This window comes from Rhinatrema bivittatum, chromosome 8 (genome assembly GCF_901001135.1).
Source record: "Rhinatrema bivittatum chromosome 8, aRhiBiv1.1, whole genome shotgun sequence".
Lineage (NCBI taxonomy): Eukaryota > Metazoa > Chordata > Amphibia > Gymnophiona > Rhinatrematidae > Rhinatrema > Rhinatrema bivittatum.
Window position 1 is genome coordinate 87873086 of NC_042622.1, and position 23742 is coordinate 87896827.

Below are 23742 nucleotides of genomic sequence, written 5' to 3' on the forward strand. Positions count from 1 at the left end.
TCTACCCAATAAACAGCATCTATCCCTGGAATTTTTCCTTTTCTTCTTTCCCTCCCCTTCTAACAATCCAAAAAAAAACCTCTAGATCAGTCTCAGAGACCTGACACTTGTAAAGCTGAGCTGATGTATTACCATCCTGGCTGTAACTGTCCCAGAGCTAATGACATCAAAGATGGGTATTTTAATATTCAAAATCGAAATACACCACTGTGAATTAACAAATAATGATCTGTTGAAAATAAGTACGCAGAGAATTACTGCATGTAAATATGGAAAGGGGTACTCACATTATGACATTATCAAGCACTTTCATAGGCGCTTTGTTTCCTATTAATGTTACTATTCATGGCCCCTTATTGTGTTCCAATTTTTTCACAAAAGTTTTTGCATGTAAAATCAGTTAATCTGTCTCAGAAGTAAAATATACCTATGAAGATGCAGAGAAATGGCCATCCAACATTCTCTACCTGATTCCATTTTCACAGTGGAAAAATCCATAAACTGTTATTACGGTAATTAATAAGCAATAGTAGTTTGTGATTTATCTAATGTTTGGGTACTTACCAGGTACCTGTGACTTGGATTGGCCATTGTTGGAAACAGGATACTGGGCTTGATGGACCCTTGGTCTGACCCAGTATGGCATATCTTATGTTCTTATGTTCAGGTAAATTCTGAAAAAGATTAACTGATGTTACATGCAATCAAAAACATTTTTGAAAAAATTGAGAGAAGATCAATACAGTTTAGTTTATTTGTTTAATATACCGCCTTTTTAACATAAATCGAAGTGGTGCACATAAAAATAACATTAATAATAAATAGCTATACATAAAAGCATACTAAGATGCATAATTAGATAAAGAAGTATACACTAAATAAAAAAAATATACATCTTATCTTCTAGAAAAATCTCTAAATCTAACACAAATAACTAAACTAAGTATAAAATAGGAATCTTCATTATTTACTATGTTCATCTTCCAAGTCAAGTATTTTTGTGACCACCCATGGTTCAAAGACCCAAGCCTAGCCAGCTTAAGCAGGAGCCAGAGATCAGAACTGAAACCACATTCCCGTTTACTTACACCCATGCACTTGTGAAATAATACTTTAATTTTCAAAAGAATAATAAACCTGCACCATCAAATGATGAACTTGGATATTAGCATAGAAGGGCCATAATTATAAAAGCGACATGAATAGGAAACAACAGCCTGTGAAATTTATTGATAATGTCACGGTTGCGATCCCGGGTCGTGCCCCCGGATCTCCACTCACCACCCGGTCTGCTCTGTCCGCGGGAGCCCCCTCCGGCCCGCCAAACCCAAGACGAGGCCGCCCAGGACTGAGACGCAGCCTACTGCGGCGTCCCCGCGTGCGTATGCACAGAGGCTCTCTATTTAAAGGGGCCAGCACAGGAAAACAGAGGATGCCTCCCTGCTGACGTCAGACGCTGCCGGGTTATTTAAACCCAGCAGCCACAGCTAGCCAGTACCTTGCAACGAGGTTGACTCTTCGGAGTAGCTAGTTGTGCTTCCTGCTTCCCAGTTCCTGCTTGTTCCTGACGTCTGATTCCTGGCTCCTGACTTTGCTTCGTTCTTCGACTCCGGCTCCTGCTTCCGTCCCTGGTTTTGGCATCCGATATCTGACTTCTGGCTCCCGACCTTGGCTTGTTCCTGGACTTCGGTTTCGTCTCTTCCCACTGCCGAAGGTACTTGTTCATACCCGCCCGGAGGGTTCTTTAAGCCCCAGTGGGTCGGGTCCTCATGGGCTCCTCCCGGGGGGATCGCAGGCTTCCAAGCGTGAAGTCTCTCCTGACCTACTGGGCGCCATCTCATCGTTGGATTACCTCGGCAGGTTGCTCTTCTGATCCTTGGTTGCATAGGATCCACCTAAGACCAAGAGGCCCAGGTCCCTCCGGGCTCCTCCTGGGGGGACCTCGGGCTTCCAGTGGTGAAGCTGTCTTCGAAGTCTCTCCTCAGCGCCACCTCCAGGCTGCGACACCCACTGTGGGTATCCACAGCATGACTGCTGCAGTCTCAGCCGGCCCAAGGGTCCACGAACATAACAGTTTGCAAGGCCATAGACCCGGCGGACCTCTCGACCTTGAAAGGCATCCCGGGAATTGCACAGAGGTTGCAACAGCAGCAAACTTGCCTCGACTCACTGGTGGCAACTGTGCAGAGGTTAGCGGACCGGGTGGAAGGAGCCGCCACTTCTGGTTCCCCTGTACCGGTAGTCATCTCTAATGCAGGGCTGTCTGCACCCATACAGATGCCAGCACCTTCACGGTATTCAGGGGATGCGAAAATGTGTTGCGGATTCTTGAACCAATGTTATATCCGCTTCAACCTATTACCAGCGCAGTTTCCCACTAACCAGATCAAAACGAGTTACATTATATCCCTCTTGGATGGGAGGCCATTGGCTTGGGCCTTTTCCCTATGGGAGCGCTAGGATCCTCGCTTAGCCAACTTAATTAGTTCAGTTCGTCACTTCTCTCCGATGGATCTTTGACGAGCCCTCCTGTGGACCCACGGCCGCGTCTGAATTACTCCAGCTACGGCAGGGTAACCGTTCCTTGGCGAAGTACGCCGTAGAGTTTCAGACCCTGGCTGCCGAGCTGAACTGGAGAAGAGATAGCCTGCATGGCATATTCCTGGAGGGGCTCTCTCCATGACTTCAGGACGAGTTGGCGGCCAGGGATCTCCCGGACGACTTGAATGATCTTATTGACCTGGCTGGCCGCTTAGACCGCCGCATCCAACGCCGGTTCCAGGAGAGGAGACCCACTCGAGTACTCGGGGGCTCCGGAACCACGCCTCCCCGAACCAGGCATTCTCCTCCAGCCTCCCCGGGGCTACATGATGCAGAACTCATGCAGTTGGGCCAGGGTCCAATTTCCCAAGAGGAGAGGAGAAGGCGCCGGGCCTAGGGCCTGTGTTTTTATTGCTGGGGCAAGGGGCATTTCCTTGCCCGCTGTCACGAGCGTCCGGGAAACGCTTGGACCTAGAGTCAGTTGGGGAGTTAACTCTAGGTAACACCACCTCTGCCTCACTGTGTACTGTTCCAGTAACCTTGATTCTCCCGGACGAGAACTTCGACACCCTAGCCCTGGTGGACTCCGTAGCCGGGGGGAACTTTATCCTCCGGGACCTGGTAGAGCAACTCCAGCTTGGGGTCCAACCTCAGAAACCCCCTTATGTGTGTCTTCGATTCAGGGGACCCCACTTCCAGGAACCATTTCTACTCGTACTCAGCCACTAACGTTCCGCACTGGTCTCCTACACCTCGAGGAGATCTTGTTCCTCATCCTGGAGAAATCCATACATCCAGTCGTGTTAGGCCTGCCATGGCTTCGGAAGCACTCTCCCGTGATCAGTTGGGATTCCCTCCAGATTATGTCCTGGGGGCCAACCTGCTTGCTTTATTTATTTATTTATTTAACGGCTTTTTTATACGACATTAAAATACACATCATATCGGTTTACATCGTAACGAAAGGTAGAAATTACAATGAACGGGGAGTGGGGAAACAGGAGAACAATAAACAATAGAAAAGGGGCTATGAGGAGGAGCCAGATATCAAGCTGGGGGGGGGGGGGAGAGGGATATGAACATATTTACAAAAATTGAAATGATGCTACATAAAATATAACATATTTACAAGAAAAATTCAGGGTGGGTATGAGAATGAGCATATTTACATAGAAGGAAGGGGGGGGTCAAGGTGAATAGTGGGGGAATCAAGGTGAATAGTAGGGGGAGGGGAGGCTAGTCCGGAAAGGCCTGGTGGAAAAGCCATGTTTTGAGCATTTTTCTGAACTTCATGAAACATGACTCAAGGCGGAGGTGGGCGGGTAGGGTGTTCCATTGGGTTGGACCGGCGATGGATAGGGCACAGTCCCTGGTTGCGTAGAGGTGGGCCTTCTTGAGGGGTGGGACTTGCAGGGTACAGGCGAGGTTTGCTCTAGTAGGGCGTGCTGATTGTGAGAGTCGAAGAGGTTCGCAGAGCCATGAGGAGTCACTCTTGTAAATCGATTTGTGAACGATGATGAGGGTTTTGAAAAGGATACGGAATGAGATGGGGAGCCAGTGGAGGTCCTTCAGGACCGGGGTGATGTGGTCTGTTCTGCATGTGTTGCTGAGGAGCTCGCCGTGGCATTTTGAAGTATCTGGAGGGGTTTGATGGTAGAGTGAGGGAGTCCAAGGTATAGGGAGTTGCAGTAGTCCAGCTTGGATGAGAGGGTGGCTTGGACAACTGTTTTAAGATCAAGGGTGTGAAGTAGTGGCTTGAGCTTTTTGATGATGTTAAGTTTGTAAAAACCTCCTTTCAGGACGGAGCTGATGTGAGTTTTTAGATTCAGGAGGGGGTCGATTAGGACACCGAGGTTTCGGACAGCGGGCTGAGCAGTTAAGGAGAGGGTCGTTAGGGGGGTAGGAGCTTAAAGATTTGATGGCTGTGGACGAGGAGGAGCTCGGTTTTGGAGGTGTTGAGGGCAAGCTGTAGGGAGGAGAGTAGAGAGTTGATGGATGTAAGGCATTCCTCCCAGTAGCATAGGGTAGCGGAGATAGTTTTATGGAGGGGTATGATGATCTGAACATCATCAGCATAGATGTAGAATTTGAGACCGAGGTCTGAGAGAAGATGACAGAGCGGAAGGAGGTAGATGTTAAAGAGGGTGGAGGAGAGAGAGGAGCCTTGGGGTACTCCTTGGGCGAGAGAGAAATGAGAGGACTCAGAGCTGCTCAGTTTTACAGAGAAGCGTCTGTTGGCTAGGTAGGATTTAAACCAGAGGAGGGCGGTGTTGGAGATACCTATGTTTGAGAGACTGGAGATGAGGAGCTTGTGGCTTATCGTATCAAAGGCAGCTGAGATGTCTAGGAGAGCTATGAGAAAGTTGTGTCCTTGGTCAAGACCAATGAGGAGAGAGTCTGTAAGGGAAAGCAGGAGGGCTTCAGTATTCAGGTTCTTACGGAAGCCGAATTGGGATGAGTGGAGGATGCAGTTGTCTTCTAGGTAGTCCATTAGTTGGGCGTTTACTACTTTTTCCATAATTTTGGCAATGAAGGGGAGATTAGATATAGGACGGTAGTTGGAGGGGTCTTTGGGGTCTAGAGTAGGCTTCTTGATAAGGAGTTTGACTACTGCGTGTTTCAGTGTGTCAGGAACTGTGCCGGTGGATAGGGAGCAGGAGGGTTGTGCTTTAATGAATAATTGTCTGCCTGGCCTCGACTGCTGATACCACTCTTGACAACACCACTAGTGCTACCACCCCAGTACCATGCCTTCCAAGACATATTCTTGAAAGAGAAGGCCGAGCTACTCCCTGAGCACCGGCCCTTCGATTGTGCGATCAACCTGATCCCTGGCACCACACCACCTCGAGGAAGGTTCTACCCACTATCACTCCCGGAGACCCAGGCCATGTCCGCCTATATCAAAGAAAACTTGGACCGAGGGTTCATCAGGTAAGAAGGACGGGTCCCTCCGACCCTGTATTGATTACTGCGGTCTGAACAGCATTACGCGGCATGACCGCTACCCACTACCCTTGATCCCAGAACTATTGGATCGGCTACAAGGAGCCAAGGTCTTCACGAAATTGGATCTCTGGGGGGCATATAATCTGGTGAGAATTCGGCCCGGGGATGAGTGGAAGACCGCATTCAACACAAGAGACGGCCATTACAAATATCTCGTCATGCCCTTCGGCCTCTGCAATGCCCCGGCTGTGTTTCAGAACCTCATGAACGAGGTACTCAGGGAAATGCTGCACACCTCAGTGATTGTTTACCTTGACGACTTCTTAATATACTCCAAGGACTTGGAAGCGCATCGCCAAGATGTCCGTCAAGTACTTCAGAAACTGCGAGAGAATCGGCTTTATGCCAAATTGGAGAAATGCCAATTTGAACGGGAATCATTACCCTTTCTGGGGTACATTGTATCCTCCACAGGGTTCCATATGGACCCAGAGAAGGTCGCCGCCAACAAGAATTGGCCTCAACCTGTGGGAGTCAAGGCGCTGCAGCGGTTCCTTGGCTTTGCCAACTTCTACCGGCAATTTATTCCCCACTATTCCAGCATGGTGGCCCCGCTGACAGCCCTTACGAGGAAGGGGACCGACGCTAAGAATTGGTCGGCCACGGCCGTACGAGCCTTTCAGGATCTGAAGAACGCCTTCCTCCAAGACACCTGCCTCTGGCACCCGGACCCTCAACTCCAATTCATCGTGGAGGTTGACGCCTCCAACATGGCAGTCGGCGCCATCTTAAGCCAGTAGTCCAAGAGTGGTAAATCCCTGCCATGCTCCTATTTCTCACTCAAGTTCTCCCCCGCAGAGAGAAACTACGGCATAAGAGACAAAGAACTACTGGCCATCAAGCTAGCATTCCAGGAATGGTGCCAGTGGTTGGAGGGAGCCCAGCACCCAGTGGTCATCTACACCGATCTTAAAAATCTAGAGTACCTGTGCCGCGCCCAGCACCTTAATCCACGGCAGGTGCGCTGGTCCCTCTTTTTCAGCTGATTCAATTTTTCCCTCCGCTACAGACGGGCAGCTAAGAATGTCCGAGCAGATGCCCTTTCCCGCACGACGGAGACTGACGATACCATCGACCCGCCTCAATACATCCTGGACCCAGCCAAGGTTCTTTTAGCCGCATCCGAGGTGGCCCCTGCGGGTAAGACAGCGGTGCCCGCTCATTCACGGAGCAAGGTGTTCGCATGGACCCACGATTCCCTAACCGCAGGGAACCCAGGTACTGCCCAGACATTAGAACTTCTGACTGAGTTCTACTGGTGGCCGCAGGTCAAGAGAGATGTCCGGCTCTACGTCCAGTCATTTCCAGCCTGCGCCCAGCAGAAACCCTTGCAGGGTCGTCCCTGGGGTCTCCTTCAGCCGCTACCCGTACCTACTGAGCCCTGGACCCACCTGCCACGGACTTTATCGTGGAATTGCCATCTTCTGACGGGAAGACCGTGATCTGGGTCACGGTCGACCAATTCTCAAAGATGGCTCACTTTGTGCCTCTCGCTAAACTACCTACAGCACCCGAGTTGGCCAGTCTCTTTACCCAGCATATCTTCCGACTGCACGGACTTCCTTTGCACATCGCTTCAGACCGTGGTCCTCGGTTTACGGCAAAATATTGGAAGGCCCTTTGCAAGATGTTCAGAGTGCAATTGGATCTGACTACTGCCTTTCACCCTCAGGGCAATGGCCAAGCCGAATGTACCAAACGAACTCAAAAAGCCTTCCTCCCAGCCTTCGTCGGGGATCTCCAAAATGATTGGGTCGCCTTGTTACCCTGGGCAGAGTTTTCATATAACCGCTATAAACACTCTACAACCAACCGGTCCCCTTTTCAATTGGTCTATGGGAAGACTCCCAGACCTCCATTACCGTTGCCTCTGATGGTGCCGTCTCCTGCAGTACAATTTACGGACCGACAACTGCACCACCTCTGGTGCTCCACCCAGGAAAAGCTTCGTCTGACAGATACTAAATCTAAAGAGTATGCTGACAAGTCCCGACGACCGGCACCGGTCTTTCAACCAGGGAGTAAGGTATGGTTAAGTACCAAGAATATTCAGCTACGCATCCCCTCCATGCGGTTGGCGCCCCGCTATATTGGCCCCTTCACTGTGGCAGAACATATTGGGGCAGTGTCTTACCGGCTACGATTGCTGTCCACTCTGAGGATCCATAATGTATTCCACGTGTCCCTGCTCAAGCCAGTGGTCCTCTCCCCATTTCATACCAAGCCTCTGGAACCAACCACCTCTACCACCGAACAAGGTGACACTTATACCGTGAAAGATGTCCTGGATGTCCGATTCCACCGTCGTCAGTGGGAGTATCTCCTTTCATAGGAGGGCAACGGCCCTGAAGAGAATTCCTGGGAACCAACTGCCAACATCTTGGACAAAGGCCTTCTCTGCCAGTTTCATGTGGATCACCCAGGTAAACCCCGGCCTCCAGGAAGGGGGCGTAGGAGGGGGGGTACTGTTGCGATCCTGGGTCGTGCCCCGAGATCTCCACTCACCACCCGGTCCGCTCTGTCCGCGGGAGCCCCCTCTGGCCCGCCGAACCCAAGACGCTGCCACCCAGGCCTGAGATGCGGCCTACTGCGGCGTCCCCCCTGTGAGGGAGACGCCGCCGGCGATCCGCTGCTGGCCCCGCCCCCTAGGCACGCGCACACACAGGGGCTCTCTATTTAAAGGGGCCAGCATGGGAAAACAGAGGACGCCTCCCTGCTGACGTCAGACGCTGCCGGGTTATTTAAACCCAGCAGCCACAGCTAGCCAGTGCCTTGCAACGAGGTTGACTCTTCGGAGTAGCTAGCTGTGCTTCCTGCTTCCCGGTTCCTGCTTGTTCCTGATGTCTGATTCCTGGCTCCTGACCTTGCTTCATTCATCGACTCCGGCTCCTGCTTCCGTCCCTTGTTTTGGCATCTGATATCTGACTTCTGGCTCCCGACCTTGGCTTGTTCCTGGACTTCGGTTTCATCTTTTCCCACTGCCGCAGGTACTTGTTCATCCCTGCCCAGAGGGTTCTCCTAAGCCCCAGCGGCTCGGGTCCTCACGGGCTCCTCCCGGGGGGACCACGGGCTTCCAAGGGTGAAGTTTCTCCTGACCTACTGGGCGCCATCTCATCGTTGGATTACCTCGGCAGGCTGCTCTTCTGATCCTTGGTCGCATAGGATCCACCTAAAGCCAAGAGGCCCGGGTCCCTACGGGCTCCTCCTGGGGGGACCTCGGGCTTCCAGTGGTGAAGCTGTCTTCGAAGTCTCTCTTCAGCGCTGCCTCCCGGCTGCGACACCCACTGTGGGTATCCACAGCAAGACACCTGCAGTCTCAGCCGGCCCAAGGGTCCACGAACATAACAGTCACAGTGTGAATGCTCCTTGTCTATATCTAAATATAGTAATTCCCATCAAACGTATCTGCAGCAGATTATATGTATTTTTCAGTTTTGCATTATGTAGATAGATTGGGTTGATGTTGATAATATATTCTAGTTTTGTATATTCAGACCATCTATTATGTCATCACTTCTGCACCAGTTTATTCTTCCTATAGGAACTGAGGTTTGGTTCACGCAGTCTGTTGTTTGTTTTAATTAAAAATATGATGCATCCATATTTGGGGAGGGGAAGATTAAGTAGCCATCAGTACATCCATAGACAAAGATATGATAGTACCTTTTATAGTAAATCTGTTATATTTTTTAAAGCCCATCAGATCTATGAAATGACAAGAATTAATTTACAATGGAAGAAAGGGGGACAGGGTCTGTACCTCTGTGTACCATGGAGCCCCCATGCCTTTGCCAGACAGCTGCACCTGCTTTTGGTTCCAGTCAGCAGCTGGTTTGAAAGTAAATTGTTGAAAAGCCCGAGCCCTGTTGCAGACATTCTCCTAGGATAAGCAGGATGGTAGTGCTCATGTGTGGGTGACTTCATCCGATGGAGCCCGGCACAGAAAACTTTTGTCAGATTTTCTAGAAGCTTTGACCAGCACACTGAGCATGCCACTATCAGCACATCCATGCAAGGTTCCCCTTTGGTCTCTCTTTTTCCACGGTGCAGTTGCCTCACGGTTTGTGGAGCTCTGCTTCATTTTTTGTCTTTGTGCTGCAAAGCAAGGTTTTTCCCCCATTCCATCTTTGGGTCCCCCTTCGCAGTCAGTGCCTCCTCAGCACAGTAGGTGAAAAACCTTTTTTCCTGCTTTCCGTGGTCAATTCCCGGCATTCCGCTACCCGATGGCCACTGGTCATCAACTGCACGTCGGGTATTTTTTCATCCGGCTTTCATTGGTGCCCCCAGTGCCCACAGACCATGTCAATGATGGATCCACATGAGGTTTGCATCCTCTGCCTGGGGGCTTCGCATGACATCCGAGGGTGTTAGCTGTGTGACCAGATGACCTCCAAGGGTCGTCGTGCATGCTTCGACAAGATGGAGAAACTGTTTGGTTCCAAAATGTCTGCTCCGTCCATACCCACGTCGGAGTCATCGACACCAGGGGGTCGAGCAGAACCCCTCAATATGCTTCCTCTTGCTACTCCCCCTCCTACATCTGCGAAGTATTGTGGGAATGGTGACCTGTCTTCTCTGATCTCACTGGTTTCCAGGACATCAGGATCCTCTGCTTCCTCGGCGCCAGGGAAAGACCGGGCTGAGTACCGTGGGAGATCCCACAAGCATTAGCACAGGTCACCGTCGACACGCGGCTCAGTTTCCAGTGCCATACCGGTGTCTGCTGTACCACTACCGAAGTGGTAGTGGTACAGCAGAGTGGTAGTAGTACAGTGGAGGCCCCATCCTCCGACGTACCTGGGAGTCCCAGGCATTCCCCATTGTTATGGGTGCCGGGTACCATGCCTCCCTGGAAAACCGAGGAAGAGCCAGTGACACCTCGACCCCTCCTTCAGTCCTCACCTCACCGGACTTCCAGGAGGAGTTGGACAGCAGAGTGCAGACTGCGGTGCTCAGAGCACCATATCATCAGATATGAGGAGGAGGAGGACGCGGCCAGTGCCACATTTCTGCGGCCTCGGTTTCCTGAGCCTTTACCCAACCCCTCTGGCCTCCCGTGGCCCTCGGTCCCCCTGATGCCAAGGGAATCATCGATTCCTGCGGTGCCCTTGGTGCCTTCAAAGCCATCGGAACCCAGGGCTTGAATCCTCTGCGGGCCCTGCCCGTGCCGCGATAGCCTTAGCGAAGAGGAAGGCCCCTATAACCCCATGGGGGGACGATTCCTCAGCATCTTCATCCGAATACTCAGATGATCTCCTCTCCGAGCCTTCCCTACCAGAGGAGAGGCATCGCTCTCCCCAGAGGATCTCTCTTTTGCGGGGTTCGTCAGGGCCATGGCTGCGTCTATCCCCTTCCAAATGCTTACAGAGGAGGATGTGTGAAATAAGATGATGGAAGTGCTCCAGTTCATCGACGCTCTCAAGGAAATTGTGGCGTTTCCCATCCACGACATCTTTAAGGACCTTCTCCTTCAGATGTGGGAGCACCCGATCTCTGTATCTCCAGTAAATAGGAAGGGGGATGCCACCTATTTGGTACAGCAGGCTGTGGGTTTTAAGGGGCAACACCTCCTCCACCAGTCGGTGGTAGTGAATTCCGCCCTTAAAAAAGGCAGACTCTCCCATACCCATGCCTCTGCCCTCCTGGGTGATAACAAAGGAAGCTAGATGCTCTGGAACGAAAGATCTTTCAGGGCATTATGCTCATCACCTGCATCGCTGCCTACCAGTTGTATATTTACTCAATACTGTTGCATCAGCGGTGGACCTTTGGGCCGAGGTGGGGTTGTCGCAACCCTTAGGTAAGGACTTATGGGTCCCCACCATCGGCAGGCGGAGTGGGCTGATAGACAGAGGCCGCTGGAGCTTCACCTATATTAGCCCTTGTTCCCCGCAGGTTGAGCCTTTGGGTGCTGGGGCCAGCAGGGCTTAGGTGGGCCTCTGTATGTAGTTGCAGCCCAGAGACAGCAGGTGAGAGATGGTACAGTCTTACTCTGGACTGGGTAATGTCCTGGAAACTCGGGCGCCAATGGAACAAAGGCAGACAGGGGGCGCTCGAGAAAAAGCAGGCCGAAGCCTGAAGAAACCATGTCCAGGGAGTAAGCTGACGAGGCGTCCAATGGTAGGCTTGAGTCAGGGCTGGTGGCAATCCGAAGGCAGTGACAAGCAAGGCTGAGGTCTGATCACGGAGATAGTCAAGAGCGTAGTCAAGCAAGGCAGAGGTCTGATCACGGAGATGGTCAAAAGCATTGTCAAGCAAAGCGGAGTTCTGGGTCTGGAAATAGGCAATGCGTAGTCGGACGAAGCAGAGATTTGGGTCTGGAGATAGGCAATGCATAGTTGGACAAAGCAGAGGTCTGGGTCCGGAGATAGGCAGTAGCGTAGTCAGGTGAAGCAGAGGTCTGGGTCCGGATATAGGCAGTAGCGTAGTCAGGCGAAGCAGAGGTCTGGGACCAGAGATAGGCAGTAGCGTAGTCAGGCGGAGCAGAGGTCTGGGTCTGGAGATAGGCAGTGGTGTAGTCAGGCGAAGCAAAGTCAAAGTCCGTATATGTTGCGAGCGGAGTAGTGGACTCTTGGACCGACCTTGCGGAGATGATGGGAAGCACTCCGCCGTAATGAGAAAGGTCGGAAGGCAGTGCCAGGCAAAAGGTGGATGTGGAACTTCGCATTGGAAGCCCACGACCCCCGGGAGGAGCCCGTGAGGCCCGAGCCGCTGGGACTTAGGAGACCTAGGATGCTGAAGAGAAACCAGAGACTGACCAGGGTCGAGGCAGGTGGCAGGCAGAAGAGTCAAGAACAAGCCGAAGTCAGGAACCAGGAAGGCAAGCAAAGGTTCAAGGACAGGAATGGAGTCACAGGACCGACACAGGAACAGAATCCCCAGGAACAAGGATCAGCACAGGCTGGAAGCACCTGAAGCAGCACAGCACAACGAGGATCAAGCAGGAACCTTGTTGCAAGACGATTTGTTATGGTCAGATGCCGGGTTTAAATACCCACCGGCGTCTGACGTCACCTTGGGGGCCGACCCGCTGCTTGGCGGGAAGTGCTCTTTAAATTCCTCCTCCTTGCGCGCGCGCCTAGGAGGGGAGGGGCCACGTTCTGAGGATCGGCGACGTCTGTGCCGTGATCTGAGGATCACGGCACAGACCGACCAGGCCCGAGCCGGCACAACCCCCGCAGGAGCGAACTCCCCAAGCCCGGGCCCCGTTGACCACGGCCCGACAGAGCAGGTAAGGGCTCTGTCGCAGGACTGGCGACTGAGAGCGCAACAGTATAGTCAATCCAAACTATGAAGCAGGGTAGGAACGAAGAGACAGGAACTAGGAACAATGAGGAACAGGAACATAGGGATGAGACGAAACTCTAGGAAGCAACGAGTACTCGACCAGCGAGGAGACCTATTGCAAAGGCAACGCTAGGGAGCGAAGCCTCAGCTTAAATATTGTAGTTAGGTTGACGTCATCATCCGGGGCCATGGCTAGGTTCTTGCCACGGTCCCTACTTAAGGATCAGTGGCATGCACGCGTGCGCACCTAGGGAGTGGAGCGGCACAAGTAGTAGCGTCTCTCTACGGGCCACGCGGAGAGGCCCAACGAGAAGTGGTACCAGGACCGGGAACGCTGGGGACTGTGGCAGAGCCGGAGGCACCGGGGGAGGCCCAAGGACGGAGCTGATGGCCCACCACCGCCAGCGAGGAGGAACCAGAGGCTGGAGTCACTGTAAAAGGTGAGGGGGCTGTGCCGCGGGTCTGCCGCGGACAGCATGCATAAGAAATACAACTGGAACGTGTGGAAACGAGTCCAGGATCTTGCAGTTAGCCTGCCGCAGCAGCACCAGAAGTCGCTCGTGGCCTTGTCCTGCAAGGTTTAGAGTCTGGAAAATTTGAGATGAGGTCCACCTATGATGTGTTTGAGACCATGGCCCATGTAGCCACCATGGGCATCAGCGCCTATTGGATGGTCTGGCTCAGGGCTTCTGACCACTGTCCAGAGGTGCAGGAGAAACTGGCAGACCTTCCCTGCACAGGTGACAATCTCTTTGGGGATAAGGTCCGGGATGCAGTGGCTCAATTAAAGGACTACCACGAAACCCTACAACGACTGTCTTCTAGCACTTCTGACGCCCCTTCTTCTGCCAGGAAATTTTTCAGCCAAGTTCTAAGAAGTCTTTTTACAGGCAGAGGAAATATCCTCCTGCCTCTCGAGCTCGCACGCCGCGCACTAGCTCCAAGGGCTTATCAGCAGCGAGCGCCCAGGCTTCAACCAGCGCCTCAGCAAGCCACGACTATGGGTTTTTGACTGGCAGCAAGGGAGCACGAGCCAACCAAGCATATCCCTGACACCGGATCCCCCAGTAGGAGGCAGGCTCATCGGCTTCGCCCATCACTGGGAGGTCATCACTTTGGACCGATGGGTCCTTACTATAGTCCATCAGGGATACTGACTCAATTTCAGATGGCTCCCAGAGACCATTTCCCATGTCCATCGTGGGGTTCGTCCACCCAGCAGGTCATACTTCAGGTAGAATTCTCTGCCCTTCTCGCAGCAGGAGCGGTAGAGCCCATTCCTCGTCTTCAGCAGGGCCGAGGGTTCTATTCGAGGTATTTCTTAATTCTGAAGAGGAATCTAGGCTTGCGCCCCATTCTCGATCTCAGGGCGCTGAACAAATTTCTCTTAAGAGAAAAGTTCAAGATGGTCTCTCTGGGCATGCTGATATCCCTCCTTAAAAGAAGAGACTAGCTCTGCTCCCTCGATCTCAAGGAGGCTTACGCTCACATAGCCATCTTCCCCAGCCACAGACAATACCTTCGCTTTGTGGTGGAGAAGGCTCACTACAAGTACAAGATACTGTCCTTTGGGTTGGCCTCAGCCCCTCGTGTCTTCACCAAATGTCTAGCAGTGGTAGCTGCATATCTCAGGTGTCGTGTGGTGCATGTCTTCCCATACCTAAATGACTGGCTGATCAAGAGCAATTCCTGCACAGGGGTGCTGAGTGCTTTAGCCTTGACAGTGTGGACTCTGCAATCTTTGGGGTTCATGATCAGCTACCAAAGTCTCACCTGTGCCCATCTCCTCATCTGGACTTTATAGGAGCCAAGCTGAACACGGTGCAAGCAAAAGCGTTTTTGCCTCGTGATCAGGCTCTTGCCCTCGCCTCGTTGGCAACCTTCGTCTGCAGCAGCCGGTATATAACTGCCCACTTTCTGCTTCATTTGTTGAGCCACATGGTGGCCTTGGTCCACGTTACCCCTCTCGCCCGCTTGTGTATGCAAAGGGCGCAATGGACCTTGCGGGCGCAGTGGCAACAGGCCTCCCAGGAGTTCGAGACTTCTATCTCAGTCATGGAGCCTCTGAGGGCATCTCTGTCCTGATGGGAAAACTTCTCCAACTTGAAGCAGGGAATTCCCTTCCAGGCTGCCCCATCCCAGGTGGTCCTCACCACTGATGCCTCCCTTCAGGGCTGGGGAGCCCATGTGGACGGCCTCCACACGCAGGGTCTCTGGACCACTCACAAAGCCTGCAGCCAAATACATTTTTTGGAGCTTCGGGTGATCCGCTACACCCTCTAGACATTCAGGGACCGGTTGTACCACAAAGAAGTCCTGATCCGGATGGACAACCAGGTTGCCATGTGGTATGTGAACAAACAAGGAGGCATGGACTCATTCCTCCTCTGTCGCAAGACGGTGCAGGTGTGGTCCTGGGCTCTCTCTCAGTGGATGTTGCTGCAAGCGGCATACCTACCTGGGACTTTGAACGTGCTGGCGGACCGGCTGAGCTGCTTCTTTCAGCCACACAAATGGTCCCTGAATCCGGAGGTAGTGTCCAGACTGTTTCATTGGTGGGGTACCCCAGATGTCGACCTCTTCGCCTCCCGGTACAATCACAAGGTGAGCAATTTCTGCTCCCTGTCGCCGGAGGGTGGACATCTGGCCTGCGATGCCTTCTCTCTTCACTGGGGAAGGGGTCTGCTATACACATACCCTCCTCTCCCGCTCCTCTTGAAGACCCTCCTGAAGCTTCAACAGGACAGAGGAACCATGATTCTTGTAGCACCTTGTTGGCCCAGACAGGTCTGGTTTCCTCTTCTTCAGGACCTGTCGATCAGGGACCCCATTTGGCTGGGGACTGAGCCCTATCTGATAACTCAGAACCAGGGCACCCTGCATCATCCGAACCTCCGGGCATTGGCCCTGATGGCGTGGATGTTGAGCGCCTAATTCTCTAGCCCCTGGACCTTTTGGACAGTGTCTCCCAGGTGCTGGTGGCTTCTAGAAAGCCTTCCACCAGGAAGTCCTATAGTTTGAAATGGAGAAGATTCTCCATCTGGTGTGAGGGGCATAACTTAGATCCATTCACAAGCCCCTTCCCAGGCTCTTGGACTACTTGTGGCAGCTTTCCGAGTCTGGGCTTCAAACCAGCTCAGTCAGGGTCCATCTTAGCGCTGTTAGTACATACCATTGAGGTGCTCCTGGCTCACCCATATCGGTGCAGCCTTTAGTGGGTCAATTTATGAGGGGCCTGCTTCAATTGAATCCCCCTTTCCGACCCCCTTTTGCATCCTGGGATCTCAACATTATCCTGGCACGGCTCATGCTTCCTCCCTTCGAGGCATTGCATTCCTGCGATCCGAAGTTCCTCACCTGGAAAGTTTTATTCCTAGTGGCAATTACTTCGGCTTGTAGGTTTTTTCATGATTGTGTGGTCTTGCGTATGCACCCAAAGTTTCTCCCTAAGGTGGTGACTGATTTCTACATCAATCAGTCCATTGTTTTACCCACCTTCTTTCCCAGGCCCCATCCCTACCCAGGGGAACGGGCTTGTCATACTTTGGACTGCAAGAGAGCCTTGGCTTTCTATTTAGATCGCACAGCCGGTCACAGACAGTCCACTCAGCTCTTTGTGTCTTTTGACACCTATAGGCTGGGAATGGAGGTGGGAAAACAGACGTTATCCAATTGGCTGGCAGATTGTATCGCCTTCTGCTGTGCGCAAGTGGGCTTTCAACTGACAAGCTACATCAAAGCTCACTCTGTGTGAGCCATGGCAAATTCGGTGGCTCATCTGCAAGCAGTCCCCGTCATCTAAATGCCGCAATGTGGAGTTCTCTTCATACGTTTGTGGCTCACTACTGCTTAGACAAAAATGGGGAACAGGACAGTGCCTTTGGTCAGCCGTCTTGCGCAATCTTTTCCAGACCTGAACTCAACTCTTCCTGCCTCGTGCCCCTGGTTAGAGCCAGGCAGTCTCCTACCAACCAACAGAGCGGCAGTTGTTGTGCCCGTTGACATTTTGTTCAGCACCTGTTGGTCTTGCCGGCTACCGGGAATAGCCTGGAGCTTGGTATTCACCCATATGGGAGGACTACCATCCTGCTTGTCCTAAGAGAAAGCACAGTTGCTTACCTGAAACAGGTATTCTCCTAGGACAACAGGAATGTTAGTCCTCAGGAATCCCGCCCACCACCTCGCGGAGTCGGGTTACCTTCCATTTTGTTATTTTATTTTTCGCTCATATTTTTTCTGTATGTTACGAGACTGAAGGGGGACCTCACATGGATGCGCTGATAGTGGCATGCTGGGCATGCTTGGTATGCTGGTCAAAGCTTCTAGAAACTTTGACAAAAGTTTTCGTGCTGGGCTCCATCGGATGATGTCATCTACATGTGAAAACTAACATCCTGCTGTCCTAGGAGAACACCTGTTACAGGCAAGCAACTGCGCTGTCTCCATAGTTGCAGACTGCTGGAAGTGTGTCTCTTCCAATATGAATACCCTGTAGAAACTGCAGATTAGACCATTCTGAAGCATGTGGAGTGCAATAATTAAGTAATAAAATCACTGTGGGGATGCAGTACTGACATCCTCTGCCACAAGCTTGGCTTCTCCGAGCATAAGAGGCATTTCCCAAAGAATCCTATCTAGAGATCTGCTAGAGATCTGAGAATCTGTCCTCCCTCTGCCCTGACCTGATATATTACCCTTGTTTCTCCCAGGACAAGCAGGATGGTAGTCCTCACAGATGGGCGACATCATCAGATGGAGCCCTGTAACGGAACACTTTTGTCAAAGTTTCTAGAACTTTGACTGGCACACTGAGCAAGCCCAGCATGCCACTAACCCCCGTGGCCACACAGTTCCTCCTTCAGTCTCTTTTTTTCCATGCAGCCATTGCCTTGTGGTTACTGGAGCTCTGTAAGAATTTTTCCTCACACGAAATAGTTTGAAGTTTTCTTCCAATTTTTCCCTCATCTCGGGGTCCCCCATAGTGCACCGACTTCCCTGACATCCGGTAAGTCTGTTCGCATTTTTTCCGGTTGGTTCCTGGCTGTTACCTCTTGATGGCTGACGGTCACCGACAGCATGCCGCCCCCTTTTTGTCATGGCGACCGATTTTGGAAGTGCCCGGAGTGTCCGTGGACTATGTCCATAACGGACCCACATGACGTCTGCATCCTGTCTCGGGCCTTCCCATGATGTCCGTCAATGTCCAAGCTGTGCGCAGATGACCCCCAAAGGCCGGCATGCCTGCCTAGAGAAGTTGGAGCATTTGTTTGGATCCAAGCAGTCTGCTCCATAAACTCCGGTGCCGGATGCATTGAGTCATGGGGATCACTCTGACTCGGGACCTTCCCCATCGAAGCCCCGCCAAGAAGACAGAGGAGCGGAAGACCGCCCCTCACCAGCTTAGACACATTCGAAGACTTCCGCATCATCGTCCTCGGCGCTGGAGAAGGACCAGGCCGAGCACCGAGAGAAGCATTGACACCGGCACCCACTGTCGTCACCATCCGGTGCCGGCACCAACACCGGAGCAACATGGGCCTCACCTGAAGCCCCTCCAAAGAGGCCCCGGGGAGAGGAAGCCCCATCTTCTTCTGGACCTGGCAGCCCACGGCGTTCCCCACCGGTATCGATGCTGGGCACAGAGCCTCCGTGGACCCCCATGGATGCTCCAGTGACGCCTAGCCTGCCTCCTACTCCAGGGCTGGTTTTGTTCGCACCCTCATTTAGAGAGGAGCTGGACTGCGTGGTCCAGCAGGCAGTGCTCAATGCCCTTTGGGGCCTTCATCTGCCACTGACACCGGCCCCCATACCAACATCGGGACCGGCGCCCTCCATGCTGGCACCTCTTCTGGAAAGTCTGGACCTGTTGCTCGGTGCTTTGCCAACACAGCCCGTACCAGCGGGCCCCAGTGTCCCGGCGTCCTTCGCAGGTCCCGGTGCCATCGATGCTGGCACCACCGCTGTCGGTGCCAGCTCACCCTCGCCAACAGAGAACACCTAGAGCTCAACCAGTTCCCAAGCCTGGTCCTGCAGCTGGGTTTTAACTGGCATCCAGAGAGCAAAAACCAGTTCCCTCTGCCCACACCATCCAACCCACCTGTGGGAGGTCGTCTCTGCCACTTCATCAACCAGTGGTTCCCAATAACCACAGACTGATGGGTATTGTCCATCGTAGCTCATGGTTACCACCTGAATCTCCTCACTGTTCCGCCAGACTCTCCACCCTCCCCAGCATGGAGCCTTGTGGAACACGCAGTGACCCTCGAGTTAGAGCTCTCGGCCCTGCTATAGTCTAGTGTCGTGGAACCAGTTCCTTGGGTTCAGCAGGGGTGAGGGTTCTACTCCCGGTATTTTCTCACCCCAAAAAGGGCAGGTGGCCTCTGTCCCATCCTCGATCTTCGAGCCTTAAACAGGTTCCTTCGCAGAGAACGGTTCAGAATAGTGTCCTTGGGCACCCTACTTCCGCTTCTGCATCAAGGGGAATGGCTCTGCTCTCTGGAGCTACAGGATGCTTACACGCACATTGTGATTTTTCCACCTCATCGCAAATATCTGCGCTTTGTAGTTGGCCACCGACACTTCCAGTACAGGGTCTCCTCTTCGGGCTAGCCTCTGTGCCCTGAGTATTCACGAAGTGCCTGGCAGTGGTGGGAGCACATCTGCGCCGGAACAGGGTACTTGTGTTCCCATATCTGGACGATTGGTTCATCAAGAGTTCGTCAAAAGAGGGGGCCCTTCAGTTCCTCAACGTGATGCTAACCCTTCTCCAGTCACTGGGTTTCTTGTCAACTACCCGAAATCCCAGCTGACTTCGTCCCAGCACCTGACCTTCTTAGGAGCAGACCTGGACACCACCGTAGCCAAGGCATTCCTCCCCGGTGAACGCATAGCCACCCTGGCCAGGCTGGACAGATCCATCCGCCGCCAGCGGACGGCCTCTGCCTACCTGCTCCTGAAGTTGCTGGGTCACCTGGCATTATCGGTGCATGACACCCCGATGGCCCGCCTAGCCATGAGGGTTACACAGTGGATCCTGAGGTCTCAGTGGCACCAAGTCACTCAGAAACTCTCAGCACTCATCCAGATAACCAACCCGCTCCAGCTCTCCCTCGCTTGGTGGGCGCAGGAATCCAACTTGAGCAGGGGATTTCCCTTTCAGCCACTGGCTGCTCAGGTGACCTTGATCATGGATGCCTCCAACCTAGGCTGGGGAGCCCATATCAACGGCCTGCAGACACAAGAGGTATGGTCAAGAGCAGAGGTGGCCTGCCAAATCAACTTCCTGGAACTCTGGGCGATGCGGAATGCCCTCTATGCATTCCAGGACTGCCTGTCCAACAAGGTTGTCTTGATCCAGATGGACAACCAGGGAGCCATGTGGCATGTGAACAAACGGGGGCACAGGCTCCTATCTACTCTGCCAAGAGGCAACACAGATTTTGGCCTGGGCCCTGTCATGTTTCGTGCTCCTGCGAGCCATCTACCTAACAGGCACCGAGAATGCAGTAGCGGACCACCTCAGCCAGACATTCCAGCTCCACGAGTGGTCCCTGAATCCCTGTGTAGCAGGACGTAGATCTCTTTGCGTCCTCGCAGAACCACAAGTTGGACCGATTCTGCTACCTACACCAGGACCGAGAGAGACCGGCCATGGATGCCTTCACCCACTACTGGAGTGCGGATCTCCTATATGCGTACCCTCCGATTCCACTAATAGGCAAGACTCTCATGAAGCTACAGCAGGACCAAGGCTTTATGATCCTCATAGCCCCGCATTGGCCGTGTCAGGTCTGATTTCCCATTCTCCATGATCTGTCTGTCCAGGAGCCCATTCGCCTCGGCACCTCGCCTGACCTCATCACGCAGGATCAAGGCTGCGCCACCCGAACCTCCAATCACTGTCCTTAACAGCCTGGATGTTGAAAAGCTAATACTGCGGCCCCTCGACCTTTCTGATAATGTCTCGCGGGTCCTAGTAGCTTCACGAAAGCCTTCCATGAGGAAATCGTATCAGGCGAAGTGGAAAGGTTTCTCCTCTTGGTGTATGCAGGAAGGCATTGACACCTTCTCTTGCCCCACGCCGAGGCTTTTGGATACCTCTGATGTCTTTCAGAGTCTGGTCTACAGATAACCTCAATCCGGGTACATCTGAATGCCATTAGCGCCTACCACCAAGGAGTGGGTGACACCCCAGTGACAGTGTAACCCTTAGTGGGGCACTTCATGAAAGGCTTACTACAACTGAAGCCTCCATTATATCCTCCTGTTGTGGCCTGGGACCTCAACATAGTGCTGGCGTGGCTCATGCAGCCTCCATTTGAGCCCCTGCGCTCCTGCGAGTTCAAGCACCTCACTTGGAAGGTTCTCTTCCTCGTGGCGGTTACTTCTGCTCGCAGAGTTAGTGAGCTGCAGGCCCTAGTGACCTATCCACCTTACATGAGGTTCTTCCATGACAGGGTGGTACTGCGCACTCACCCTAAGTTTCTGCCTAAGATAGTGCCTGACTTCCACCTAAATCAGTCCATTGTGTTGCCCACCTTTTTCCCGAGGCTACATTCACACCCAGGTGAGCGGGCTCTGCATACTTTGGACTGCAAATGTGCTCTCGCCTTTTATCTAGACCACACCTCAGCCCACAGGCAGGCCACCTAACTCTTTGTCTCCTTCGACAAGAATAGAATGGGAGTTGCGGTGGGCAAGCAGACCCTCTCCAATTGGTTGGCGAACTGTATTGCTTTCTGCTACCAGCAAGCAAGCCTTCTGCTTGAGGACCGAGTGAAAGGTCACTCAGTAAGGGCCATGGCAGTATCAGTGGCACACTTCTGGGCAGTCCCTATCTTCAAAATCTGCAAGGCTGCAACGTGGAGTTCTCTTCACACTTTCGCAGCCCATTACTGTCTGGATAAGGACGGTCGACAGGATAGCGTCTTTGGCCAGTCTGTCCTCTGTAATCTGTTTCCAGTGAAACAACCCAACTCTTCCTACCTAGGGCCCAGTATGGTATTCAGGCTGCTCCATTGTTGCCAACAGCACCCCTGTTGCTGTGCCTGTTGCACGCTATTGGGTGCTTGTTGGCCCGGTGTGTCCCGGGGACAGCCTGCAGCTTGCTATTCACCCATCTGTGAGGACTACCATTCTGCTTGTCCTGGGAGAAAACAGAGTTGCTTATCTGTAACAGGTGTTCTCCCAGAACAGCAGGATGTTAGTCCTCATGAAACCCGCCCGCCACCCCGCAGAGTTGGGTTCGCTTACGTTTTCTTATTTTATTTTTCGCTCGTACTTTTTTGCTATAAAACGAGACTGAAGGGGGACCCCGTGTGGCCATGGGGTTAGTGGCATGCTGGGCATGCTCAGTGTGCCAGTCAAAGTTCTAGAAACTTTGACAAAAGTGTTCCGTGACAGGGCTCCATCTGATGATATCACCCATCTGTGAGGACTAACATCCTGCTGTCCTGGGAGAGCACTTGTTACAGGTAAGCAACTCTGCTTTCTCTGTATGATGGAAGCAGTGTAGTCTGAATCTATATCAACATGACTCTTGTGTTCACTTCTGTTTCTATGGTTACCCCATCTTGGTGTATTCTTGTCTTTGTAGTGGAATCTTCCTGGGCTGGATCTTCCTCTCCTACCAAAAGAATCTCTAGCTTCTGAACTAAAGCTGACTTATATCTCACCATCAGGCCGATACAGTATAGTTCGCGGGAGTGCGGGTGAGCACCCGCTCTCCCGGCGCGCGCATAGGCCAGTGTCCTGTGCGCGCGATACAGTAAAACAAAATATTTAAATTAGGGCCCGCAGTAAAAAGAGGCGCTAGGAACAGGAGCAACGGCTGTCAGCAGGTTTGACAGCCGACGCTCAATTTTGCCGGTGTCGGTTCTTGAGCCCGCTGACAGCAACGGGTTCGGAAACTGGACGCCGGCAAAATTGAGCGTCCGGTTTTCAACCCACGAGCCGCGGGCTGATTTTAAAATTTTTTTTTTAAATTTTTAACTTTTTTTAACTTTTGGGACCTCCGACTTAATATCGCCATGATATTAAGTCGGAGGGGGCACAGAAAAGCAGTTTTTACTGCTTTTCTGTGCACTTCCCCAGCGCTGGCAGAAATTAATGCCTGCCTTTGGGTAGGCGCTAATTTCTTAAAGTAAAATGTGCGGCTGTACTGTATCGGCCTGCATGATAGGTCGGTGCAGCATTAATTTTATCAGCTAGTCCCAGTGCCACCTGGTCATTCTCCTGCAAGGTGAAGCAGAGTAAAGAAGCCAAAGCACATTGACTAGGAATCGGATCCAGATGCTCAGGATCCATCTCTCTAAACTGGACACAGGCAATGAAAGTTTTGTCTGATCTCACACTCAGCTCAGGTCTGGGAGGTGCATCAGATAAAACAGATTGCATACATTTCCTTCATTGGGAATTAACTCTCAGCTAATCAGAACCAGAAAAAAGATGATTAGGTCTGAGGAACCTGGAGTCCTTTCACTAGGGAATTTCAGACTTTAATTTTGTGAATTTTTATGCTACTATTACATGACTGGATTTTATTTATTTACAAATTTGTATACCCCACAATTCCAATACAGGATTGATTAGTGCGGCTCCCAACTTGTTGACCTTTATTTCTGCTATTCATTTGGACTTATATGGCAACTACACAACTTTACACATATCTGCTAATTAAGGGGTCTCAGTTCTGATAGCTGTTGCTTGTTTTCTCCTAAGACACTACTGGTATTATTTTGCAGGCCTTCGACTCCCTTCTTTGACCTTCTGGAGCATAAATATCGAGAGCTCTGGATAAAGCAGCAGAAACTGAGAGATGAAGCTGAACGACTCAGATATAGAGAAAAGGTAACATGGAGCCTTTTATGGAGAACCAACTGCCTGAACATGGGGGAGTGCATTCCT

At 52.2% G+C, this 23742-nt stretch overlaps 1 protein-coding gene across 4 annotated transcripts in view; it reads left to right on the plus strand.

The window, feature by feature from the left end:
- Nucleotides 1-23742, plus strand: part of CFAP77 (cilia and flagella associated protein 77) — a 574339-nt gene that overhangs the window by 427129 nt on the left and 123468 nt on the right. For all 4 annotated transcript variants that reach the window (XM_029613689.1, XM_029613690.1, XM_029613691.1 and 1 more), the window contains one exon: nucleotides 23580-23685. In XM_029613689.1, the coding sequence (XP_029469549.1) occupies nucleotides 23580-23685 (106 nt within the window). The remainder of the gene's footprint in view (nucleotides 1-23579; nucleotides 23686-23742) is intronic.